Consider the following 12,517-nt stretch of genomic DNA (forward strand, 5'->3'; position numbering starts at 1 on the left):
TGTGTAAATTTACAATATTGGACCTTTAAAACATCTTTTAGTGAAAACGTTTTAAAGGTAAAACATTTACCTTAAAGGTCATATCAACAACTGATGAAATGTCCACAATCATTGTTTCTTATTAAATGACTTATGCAGAATGGCAGAGAAAAAACAAATGTCCATGAAGAAATAAAGGACATACCATAGAAATAAACACTGCTTTTAAAAATATTTGATTGACAATTTATTATTCATGCAGTAGAATAATGTATTTAATAACTCGAGAGGATAAATCGTTCTGATAGATCCATGGTGCATTTCTACTTTTTTTTTTTTATGTATATCTGTTGACCTTTGTGGGAGAGTTGTGACTTGGGTGCGCCCCTTTGCTTGCTCTTAACAGTTAAAAACAAATCAGGAAGAGGAAGAAAACGCAGACTCACCAACCATCTCTGACATTTGAATTTTTTTTCTTTTAATGTTGAAGGTTGAACTCATTGTGCAGCTCACCGGTAAGTATACAAAATATTTTTTTATTCTAAATATATGTAGTGCTGAACTTAAGTACAATTTGAAGTATTTGTACTTTACTTGAGTATTTCCCTTTTCTGCTACTTCATACTTCTACTCCACTACATTTGTTTTCTATTTTGTTACTTTGCAGATTCAGATTAATCACACATCAAATTGTATCAACAAATACATTTGGATGTAATAATATAGATTACGATTTACGTGTATTGATGCTGAGCTCCACCTTTACCGGCTGCAACATTAAATTAACACATGAATGCATCAATAATTCAAATGTAATATATATATAATTCTGAAATGGACCATTCTGACAAATCTTTTTACTTTTAGAACTTAAAGTACATTTTTATGCTAATACTTTTATACTTTAAAATAAAATTAACCTGCCGTTGACCTTTTATTTAGAATATTTGATATTAATGCTGTTAATTGGGTGGAAATTTGAATAATTCTGCATTAATTGAATTTTTTTTATATATATTTTTACCATTTAATTGCTTGTCGATTGTTTTTTTTTTTCTTCTTTAACCTTCTCTGACCCAGATTCATTTCCTGTCATGGCTGCGTTGGTTTTGAAGCTTCCTCTCACTTTTTTCCTTTTAACAGAACTGAGCTATTATTAGACTTTGTGTTTATCATTTATTTTGTCGTTTTTTAAATGGACTAAACTATAACTTATCTTCTTTATTAGTCTTGGGCAAAGTGAAAAGAAAACGGTGATGAAGAAGTATTCAAATCTTTTACTTTCTTAATCTTGAGTGAGGAAAATATTTTTGTAAGATTCCTAATTGAAGATTTGTTATACAAAAAAAGGTTAAATTAGAAGTCCATCATGAGTCACACATGACGAAAAATGTCTTTTCATTTTACAAATAAATGACAATTACAGATTGAAAACACAAGATTTTCTTTATTTGTTTTTTATCTCATAGTTGTACAACTTATACTTAAATAAAAACATTTGTCGTTGTTCGTTTTTTAAATGGACCTATATATATAACTTATCTTCTTTATTAGTCTTGGGCAAAGTGAAAAGAAAACGGTGATGAAGAAGTATTCAAATCTTTTACTTCAGTAAAAGTCCTACATTCAAAATGGTAATTAAGGAAAAGTAGTATTGGCAGCAAAATACAAAATAAGTACGTTGAGATTTTGCCTTTCAGATTTATATTTATATATTTATGTAAGATTTATTTGTATTTTGATGTTGCAGCAGGTAAAGATGGAGCTCGTTTTAACAATTGAATTAAAATGTATGAATTGATTTATTAACAACGAACTTAAGTCATCAAATAGATGTAGAGAAGTAGAAAGATGCATCAAATGCAAATATAAGTACCTCAAAATTGTACAGAAGTTGAGTAAAAGTATTTACCTGCAGCATTATGTATTCTGGTTATCATTTGTGGTTAAACATCTGTAAAAATTCTGTTGAATAAATGAACTGAAAGATTAGAGATTTACATTTTTTGTCATTTTATTTCAGGGTGCAGAGCCGGAGAAACAACAGGATGGGCGTCATTTAAAAACATCAAGAGATTAAAAGATAATCATACATGTGAAAAGAAAAAGATGAGACATGAAAAAAGCAATGTGAAGTTCATATTTCCCGGGGCTGAAGAGGAAGCTTAAAAACAAGAGAAAACATCATTATCGTCATCTCAAAAAGACTAACAAGTGATATTCAGCTCCAGATATTCTGATTGTGACACTTGAGAACGCGTTATAATGACGTCAGCTGTGAGACATACAGGAGAAGAAAGAGAAGAATCGTGTTTCAGCAGGGCAGCCAGAGCGATCAGGAGAGCTCTGTCCAGGATCTGCAGAGATAGTTCGCCCCGCTCCCCAGTCCTTCGAAGCCGTCCAACTCGAATTCGCCAGCCTCAGTTTGGAAGTCCTCAGTCTGAGGGGAACTATGTGAATATGTGTCTTCTTAACTCCGGTACAGCAGGGGCTCTGTCTAAGGAGCACTTTGAGCAGTTTTTTCTTCTTCAGTCCGATATATACGATGAGCCGTGTGATGGTGCTCTGTCTGACACAGACGATGAGTGGGTTGGTTGTCCTCTGTCTGAGGGGAACTATGAGCAGCTTGGTCGTCCTCCGTCCGAGACATACGATGAGCTGCTTGGTGGTCCTCTGTCTAAGAGGGACTATGAGCCACGTGGTAGTGCTCTGTCTGAGACAGACGATGAGTGGACTAGTAGTCTTCCGTCTGAGACAAAGCATCATCAGTTTGGTTCATCTAACATAGCATATTTTGACCCGGGTCAGCATTCCGACATACAGATGTCTTCTGCACTTGCTCGGAAGCGAACCAGGAGCCCCATCTTCCCAAAACTGAAAAAATATAAGAAATATTCCTTTGATGCTTTGACCACTGATTGCCCTGCCTACATGTTAGATCAACCTCCACCTGGTGCACTCACAGAAAGAGCAATGGTAACAAGCCTCTCCTCTGCAGCAGAGTCTGATAAAACCCTGGAAATGGAGCTGAATGCAACAGCTGGTCCTCCCACCCTTCAACTCTCCACTAGTGGTGGTTCAGACTCTGCTACACCCATCTGCTCTCAATTCATTATTCCAGCTGTTGCTGGACCTCCATGTCCACAAGGCAAACCCACGATCATCCAGGATTCAACTGTCTGCCCTGAAGGGAGCATACCACCAGATGGATTTGAGCTCTGTTCTGTGCAGTCTGACGGAGATCCAGGGGCGTGTAGTGATGTCCTGTTGGAAGTGGATGTACCTGTTAAAGCTATGAACTACTTAGTCACAAACACCCTGCTGGGAGATCCACCCAGGAGAGATTCCCGCTGCCCGCCTCGTTCTCACAGCATGCCTTCACTTAGTCGAACAACCTCTGAAGAGAGCAAGACCTTTAGATCAACTGAAAGCTTACCTGACATGCTGTTAAAAACCACATATGAGGAGTTTACACCTGATATGGCTGCTGATGAAAACGATGAAACCTACCTGTTCCAGTGCTCCTGCCCAGGCCTGTACCTGTGCAGTGTGACAGGCTTGGTGTTTCACATGGAAGGAGGAGGGGACGTGGTCTACAGGACTGTCCCTTGGGACAGGAGACTACTGGACCAGCATCACAAGAAGCCTGCAGGACCCCTGTTTGACATCAAATGTGTGCAGCAGTCTGTGTGCTGGCTTCATCTCCCACACTGTGAGATCAGCTCCACCGGCGGATGTGATTTCCTGTCAGTCGCTCATGTGACCGATGACGGCCTTGAGTTTATCAGTCCTCACAAGGTAACAGAATCTCACGTTGTCATAAACATCAATGGGTTTTCTGGTTTCGGTAATGTCAAGGATGAAGACTCACCACCTGACCCGGTCCGAGCGCTGGTTCTCCTGTTCTACAGGCCTACAGATGGTCCTGATCCTGAATCCCTCCTCAATGTGTTGCTGCTACCGAGGAACGTGGTGCTCCGGGACGTGGTGCGATTCAGGAAGAAGTTAGATGGAGATGAGCGCTACATAGAGACGTCCCCACACTGTAAACTACACCCCAAGCAGGAATACACTCTGTCCACTTGTCCTGAAGACGACTCGGTTTTAGTTCAACCCACAGAAGCAGAGTTTGACTGTGACGACTATGACAACTTCTTCCCGTCATTCCAGGTGATTTGCGAAACAACGCTGAAACATATTAAGCTGATTTTGAGAGACACCAACAGCTCCCACAGTGTCTGGGAAAGAAGAGTTTGTCTTTCATTCACAGGTGTCAAGAGGTGCCGTGTGGCGAGCGCTCTGAATCTCCCGCCTAACGAGAGGCTGTTTGGCATACGGAGCAGCTTCGTCGATGGGATATCAGGACCTGTTCTCAAAAGTCTGCTGGACAAACTGTTTGAGAAAGGGGTGATGTCGGATTCTGAGAGGGAGTCGGCGGACGAGATGCAAAGCAAAAGAGACAAAGCACGTTTTGTTATCGACACGGTGAGGAAGAAAGGCGAAGCTGCTAGTTCAGAGATGATTGAGTTCCTCTGTGAGGCCGACCCCTTCCTCTGTGAACATCTTGAGTTGATGTGAAGCTAAACAAACAGGCGATGCTTGCAGTTCATACAGGGTTTTTTAAGCAAGAGATCCTGCACACTGTTGCCCAGTTTATTCATAAAAGTGTGTTTATCTTTTTAGTGTACTGTTGAGCTAATGTCATTGGATTTCCTGTTGATGATGGTGTGTGAACTAGTTCAAGTGCTTCTGGGAATCTCCCCGATCTGTTTGTACAGAACATGACAGGAAACTTTGAAGAGGTTGAGAGCCATCTGCTGGCTGACATGAGTTTCTGTTTACTGATGATGCCTCTTTTAATGTGATATTTAGGAGATTAAATACTTCTATTTGGTTGCGATTTTGTTCTGCAGCTTGTATCAAACCGTTTCCTAATAATTTAATTTTAATGCATCAATTTGGTGAATTTTGAGAACCAAAATATGACATATCAAATATTGACCAATTAGTTGACATACTAAATGGGCTTGAGGAGTTTAAGCATTCAAGAAAAGATGAGAACAAAAATGACTAAAACACAATGCTGAGCCTTTTTACTAATAGTTTATAATGACTATTATTATTGTTATAATTTTTATTATTAATATAAGTGGGTGAAAGCCAGACGGTAAACAAATAACGATGATATAAGTCACAAGAGTCTCGGTCGGGGGCTGCACGGTGGTGTAGTGGGTAGCACTCTCGCCTCACAGCAAGAGGGTCCCGGGTTCCTTCTGTGTGGAGTTTGCATGTGTAAGCGTGGGTTCTCTCCGGGTTCCCCGGCTTCCTCCCACAGTCCAAAGACATGCATGATGGAGATAGGTTAATTGGTAACTCTAAATTGCCCGTAGGTGTGAATGTGATTGTGAATGGTTGTTTGTCTCTACATGTTAGCCCTGTTATATGCCCAAGTTATGCTTCCGCGTTGACACAATGCAAGGGGGCTTGCGGACCCCTTACGTCCTTGCGGACCCCCCTTACGTCCAACGCAAGGGCCTGAACGCAGAACCATCACGGTCTCCAAGCAACTGCGTGGCCGTTGCGTGGCCGTCGCGTGATCACTACGCGGAAGCATAATCAGGGCTTAAGTGCGGACATAAGACACTCCCCTCAACGTTGCCCTAGTTGGTTAGAATTATCACGTGGTATTTCCCACGTGAGAAAATTCCTCAGCCTCCGTCAACAAGGGGAGTTCAAATGCCTCGGCTCGAATTCATCAGCGACGAAGAAAGCCAGCCCCACTGGGTAGACCATATTCTTTGTGCAAAGTCCCTGAAGTTTCCCCTGGTGCGATAGTTTTTGTTATGTATATAATTATTAATAAAGTTAAATTTAAAAAAATAATTTAAAAAAGTCCGTGAAGTGCACCTGTGTTCGACTTGACGTGGTGGGGACAGCCAATGGGCGAATTCTACTTGATGTAGCCGCCTGCAGCGCGCTACCTAACGTGATGTATTGTGGGTTGAAAGCGATGCATGATGGCTAGAAGCAGCCGACTGCAAGGACGTCACAGGGTCGCGACCATATCATGATTTTATAAACACAGGTGTGGACAAGCCGGTTGCAGCCGTCGTAGACCGCACTGCCAAGCGCTGCAAGAAGCGGCTCTTAAAAACTTGTTCCCGCGATGTTTTGGGTCACGTGATGTGGTCGCGACCCTGTGACGTCTTTGGAGTCGGCTGCTAAGTTGGACACAATTCTAGCCATCATGCATCGCTTTCAACCCACAATGAATTACCTATTGACGTAGCTTAGTGAAAGTCCGGTCGGATTCTCTGAGTACCGCGGTCGACATTTCCTAAATCCTTTTGAGTTCTCTCGCCTTTCCTTAAAGGGATAGTTCGGAATTTTGGACATAAGACCTATTTTCCAAGTGAGCCGGTGTGTTTGAGACGTCTGGATACGTTTTCAAAAAATTTCATTCAGTTCTTCTAGTTGCCGAGTTTGCTTATGCTATGGCTAACGCAAGTCAACGGTTCTTAGCTAGACAGGCATTAAAAACAGTCTTGCCCACTCCAGAGTGCACCTGAGGCAAATCAATTAAAACACTAGACTGGCGATGTACATATCTGTGTTGATAGAATAATATTTGAAACAAAACTAACCTCGCATTGCATGAATCATCCATTTTTTGAGGAACTAGTTTCTCAGCAGCAGCGGAACTTTACTTTGCTCCGTCAGAATCAAAACTCTAAGACGCGCCGCCCCAAAATACTGCCCGTAAATAAGCAATCGAACCGGGCCAAACTGTCGGCACTTATACCCCCCAGGCTGTCTGAAAAGCCCTCGGAGCTCACTCAAACAACCCACGCGAACCCACAATTACGCACCGCGAACCCAGACCTCTGCTCCGTCCGTAGACCCGTAAACCCTCGGACGCGTTGCGGGGGATTCCCTCCTGGCACCACCAGTCTCCGTTTGTTTGGTCCCGGTTCTCAGCTCCAGCCATCTCGGTCTCCACATCAGAGTCTTCAAAAGTTTCAGTATATTCTCCAAAAGTGTCCATTTCTGTGAGATTGAAGAAACTAGCACTGCAGGCTACTCTGCGTCTGTAGCAACGACAGCAGGTAAACAAACTATTATAGAACCGGTAACTTATAAGCGCTAGGTGATATTACTCCGCCGCTGCCATAGCCTACTAGGAAGTATGACACGCTGCTGCTGCTGCTGAGACATAAATCCTTATAAAATGGTTGGTTTTATTTCAAACATTCTATCAACACATATGTACATCGCTAGTCTGCCGTTACAATGGATTTGCCTCGGGTGCACTGTGGAGTGGGCAAGACTGTTTTTAATGCCTGTCTAGCTAAGAACCGTTGACTTGCGTTACCCAGCCATAGCATAAGCGAACTCGGCAACTAGAAGAACTGAATGAAATTTCTTGAAAATGTCTCCTTACGTCTCGAACACACCGGCTCACTTGGAAAATAGGTCTTATGTCCAAAATTCCGAACTATCCCTTTAACCCTGTGACGTTTTCCCCAGAGGAGAAGGAATAGGAGTTAGGAATAGGAGTTAGGACCTTATTTTTTGACTATTCGACTGCACCCACCAACTCCGGCAAAGGACGTCAAGTCAACGGATCCCATTCTCATTAGGCGAATTCAACTTGATGTAGCCGCCTGCAGCGCGCTACCTAACGTGATGGACTGTGGGTTGAAAGTGATGCATGATGGCTAGAATTGTGTCCGACTTAGCAGCCGACTGCAAAGACGTCACAGGGTCGCGACCATATCACGTGACCCAAAACATCGCGGGAACAAGTTTTTAAGAGCCGCTTCTTGCAGCGCTTGGCAGCGCGGTCTACGCCGGCTGCAACCGGCTTGTCCACACCTCCGCTACAGCGGAATGGTTCTCATTGGTTAAAAGTTCAATGACGTGTGTTCAGGTCCGCACTCGGCGGCCACCTTGTGGTGAAATTATACTTTTTATTTTGGTCGCTTTGATGTCATGGCTTGATCTAAAGTTCTGTGCATTGTCCTGTGAGTAGGCCTATTATATGTGAGGTCTGGTTAATACAAACATAGAATGATAATACAAATATACTGGAAAAAATGCCTTCCACATGTTGCCTTGCATGTGTGTGTGTCATGGGCGAGCGGTCATAATAAGCTATAAATGCAGTGCATGCCCAAGCCCTTCAATAAAAATAATTGAAAATATTAATCTGGCAGTGTGTTCAAATATACAATGCCTTAGTTTTACTGTTTTGGTCTTAAATCCGTGCCTAATCTGTCCCGTTTTGCTTGCGAAAAGCTGGAAAACTGACAGCTTGTTTCGCGCATGCGCACTGTGACACCGACTAGTACAGTTACTGCTAAAGGCTGTGCTTACTGTAGATGAGCGTTTTGAATGGCCAAAAAGCTGTCAGTGAAGCAGCTTATCTGCCAACGCGCATGCGCAAAAATGACTTGTTTGAATTGTTCAGCGGGAAACTGTCAGTGGTTCATTCATTGTGTAGCCTGGTCAAAATGGCTGAAAATATTAATTATATTCAGGCTTTGCGTTCAGTGCCGTTTTCGCGGAGACCTTTTGAGGAAAAGAAAGCTATAATTTCAAGTGGTCGGCCTACTCCTGAAGTAAATATCACAAAGACTGCAAAGAATTCCGTCCGTCACTCTCAAGCTAGCGCGTATGAGAAACATAAATGGCTAGCTAGCCGACCCCACTCCCGTCAAACGATCCGGTCTGACAGCGACATATTGCCTGTTCATTCATGAAAACCATCTCGAAACACTCTCAGTCAAACAAGGTGGGGAATGAGAAATCTGCGGCGCTACTAGCCTAGTTCGTTTTAAAAAACACACCGGCAGCAGCGCCTACTGATCTGAGACGTGTCAGTGAGTTACTGTAAATGCTGTGCGGAAAACCAGCTGGGGTCTGTGATTGAGGTGCAGACGGGTGAGTTTGGAGCTGACGAGAGGATCGCGCTGACGACCGCTTCGTTACATTTTTCTCATTGAAAAACTATACAACTGGCATTTAGATGATGTTCTCCATAAAAAAAATAAGTGAAATACTGTAATAACAATTCGGTTTTAGTAATCAACCGCTTATAGTGATCAAATGTACTCTGGACCAACGTGATCACTACAAGCTGTTTCCACTAGCCATATTATATTTTTTATTAAAAAATATAATGCCCCCCCACGGGCGCGCATGGTATTGACACTTCAGCATGACCACAGTAAATGCAGCGTGCTACCTAACGTGATTCATTGTGGGTTGAAAGCGATGCATGATGGCTAGAATTGTGTCCGACTGAAGGTGCGTGTCCACAGGCAGTGGTGTTTCCCCGCGTCCCATTCATTGTCTATGTGAAAAGCTGTGCAATGCATTCTGGTAGCGTCGCGGCGAATGTCGAGAGACGGCGCGCGAGTTGGCCGCTCCTCATTCGCCTAAAGTTGAAGTCGAATCTACTTTATGCTAATCAGAGGCGCCGGGCTCGACTCGCCGCCTCGGGAACGCTCGCGAACGCTCGCAAAAATGTGTTGTTTAAAGGAGAGCGCCTGTCAATCATCCTCTAGTGGCAGCCCACCAAGCGTGCAATCCTGGGAAGCGGCGCGTCCACACGCGTTTAAAATCGCCCCTGTGGACACGCACCTTTAGCAGCCGACTCCAAAGACGTCAGAGGGTCGCGACCATATCACGTGACCCAAAACATCGCGGGAACAAGTTTTTAAGAGCCGCTTCTTGCAGCGCTTGGCAGCGTGGTCTACGACGGCTGCAACCGGCTTGTCCACACCTCCGCTACAGCGGAGTGGTTCTCATTGGTTAACAGTTCAATGACGTGTGTTCAGGTCCGCACTCGGCGGCCACCTTGTGGTGAAATGATTTGGTCGCTTTGTCTCATGGCTTGATTTAAAGTTCTGTTCATTGTGCTGTGAGTAGGCCTATTATATGTGAGGTCTGGTTAATACAAACATAGAATGATAATACAAATATACTGGAAAAAAAAGAATGCCTTCCACATGTTGCCTTGCATGTGTGTGTGTGTGTGTATATATATATATATATATGCTTACAGTGTTTTTCCATACACTATAGTTCATAAAGTAAGATAGTGTAGCCTATGTCTCACTTAATGTGCGGAGGTGTGGACAAGCCGGTTGCAGCCGTCGTAGACCGCGCTGCCAAGTGCTGCAAGAAGCGGCTCTTAAAAACTTGTTCCCGCGATGTTTTGGGTCCCGTGATATGGTCGCGACCCTGTGACGTCTTTGGAGTCGGCTGCTAAGTCGGACACAATTCTAGCCATCATGCATCGCTTTCAACCCACAATGAATCACGTTAGATAGCGCGCTGCAGGCGGCTACATCAAGTCGAATTCGCCTATTGACGTAGCTTAGTGAAAGTCCGGTCGGATTCGCTGGGTACCGCGGTCGACATTTCCTAAATCCTTTTGAGTTCTCCTATCGCCTTTCCTTAATGGGATAGTTCGGAATTTTGGACATAAGACCTATTTTCCAAGTGAGCCGGTGTGTTTGAGACGTCTGGATACGTTTTCAAAAAATGTCATTCAGTTCTTCTAGTTGCCGAGTTTGCTTATGCTATGGCTAACACAAGTCAACGGTTCTTAGCTAGACAGGCATTAAAAACAGTCTTGCCCACTCCACAGTGCACCCGAGGCAAATCAATTAAAACACTAGACTGGCGATGTACATATCTGTGTTGATAGAATAATATTTGAAACAAAACTAACCTCGCATCGCATGAATCATCCATTTTTTGAGGAACTAGTTTCTCAGCAGCAGCGGAACTTTACTTTGCTCAGTCAGACTCAAAACTCTAAGACGCGCCACCCAAAATACTGCCCGTAAATAGGCAATCGAACTGGGCCAAACTGTCGGCACTTATACCCCCCAGGCTGTCTGAAAAGCCCTCGGAGCTCACTCAAACACCGGGCAGCCCACGGCTACGCGAACCCACAATTACGCACCACGAACCCAGACCACTGCTCCGTCCGGAGAACCATAAACCCTCGGACGCGTTGTGGGGATTCCCTCCGGTAAATAGACACATGAACACCGCCGAATAGTCGGGCCTCGTGCCCTCAGAGCTGGGTGAAAAGCCCTTGGACCACAGACCAACACCGGGCAGCGGGCGGCTCCGCGAATCCACACATGCAGACTCTCCGTTGGACTCAAAACTCTAAGACGCGCCGCCCGAAATACTGGCCGTACATAGCCAATCGAACCGGGATGAATTGTCAGGACTCATGCCCTCAGACCTGGGTGAAGAGCGCTTGTAGCTCACGCAAACACCGTGCAGCCCACGGCCACGCAAACCCACAATTACGCACCACGAACCCAGACCTCTGCTCCGTCCGGAGAACCGTAAACCTTCGGACTCGTTGCGGGGATTCCCTCCGGTAAATAGACACATGAACACCGCCGAATAGTCGGGCCTCGTGCCCTCAGACCTGGGTGAAAAGCGCTTGGACCTCACGCAAACACCGGGCAGCCCACGGCCACGCGAACCCACAATTACGCACCGCGAACCCAGACCTCTGCTCCGTCCGTAGACCCGTAAACCCTCGGACGCGTTGCGGGGGATTCCCTCCTGGCACCACCAGTCTCCGTTTGTTTGGTCCCGGTTCTCAGCTCCAGCTATCTCGGTCTCCACATCAGAGTCTTCAAAAGTTTCAGTATATTCTCCAAAAGTGTCCATTTCTGTGAGATTGAAGAAACTAGCACTGCAGGCTACTCTGCGTCTGTAGCAATGACAGCACGTAAACAAACTATTATAGAACCGGTAACTTATAAGCGCTAGGTGATATTACTCCGCCGCTGCCATAGCCTACTAGGAAGTATGACACGCTGCTGCTGCTGCTGCTGAGACATAAATCCTGGCGATGCATGATGGCTAGAATTGTGTCCGACTTAGCAGCCGACTGCAAAGACGTCACAGACCATATCACGTGACCCAAAACATCGCGGGAACAACTTTTTAAGAGCCGCTTCTTGCAGCACTTGGCAGCGCGGTCTACGACTAGTGATGTGTCGGTCGCGAACGATCCGGCTCTAAGAGCCGGCTCTTTGAAGTGAACGACGGGAACCGGCTCCTCACTGGGAGCCGATTTTTTTATTTTATTTTTTTTTTTCCTCCGCTAGTTTTGGTGAAAGCCACAGGTGATTGGTCAATATGTGTGGCGGCAACTGCGTGGCCATACACAGAGCAGTGGGGGCGGGGGACAGGGAGGTTCAGTAGTGGTGTTGAATTTTGCTGTCTGTTGCTGACTTGCTGTTATGTATCCCAGCCCTATATTAGAATATGAGTCAATATTATGTGATTGCTTATTAGGAACTATACTCTCGGACTGTATTATACATTGCGTCTATCAGTGTGTGCATGTTCTGTGAACATGTATTCAAAGGCTGTCCCCTCATAGCTGATTAATTGTTTGATTTGGACTTTGTTGTCTTTGTTTATTAGGTTATATTGTAGGCTATAAATTATGCCAAAGAGGCAGTTGACATTCCACATGATATGATGTTTA

The 12,517-nt window shown here is 44.5% G+C and overlaps 1 protein-coding gene across 1 annotated transcript; it reads left to right on the top strand.

Annotated features, from left to right (window-relative positions):
• Window positions 1–469: 469 nt before the first annotated feature.
• LOC311028864 (uncharacterized protein) lies at window positions 470–4,557 on the top strand (the record flags this gene model as incomplete). The annotated part of the gene is made up of 2 exons (XM_084033659.1): window positions 470–494; window positions 2,003–4,557. The coding sequence occupies exon 2, from the start codon at window positions 2,245–2,247 to the stop codon at window positions 4,555–4,557; it is 2,313 nt and encodes a 770-aa protein (XP_083889785.1). The 5' UTR covers window positions 470–494; window positions 2,003–2,244.
• Window positions 4,558–12,517: the final 7,960 nt, after the last annotated feature.

The sequence above is a fragment of the Eutrigla gurnardus genome (assembly GCF_963514095.1).
Source record: "Eutrigla gurnardus genome assembly, chromosome: 18".
Taxonomy (NCBI): domain Eukaryota; kingdom Metazoa; phylum Chordata; class Actinopteri; order Perciformes; family Triglidae; genus Eutrigla; species Eutrigla gurnardus.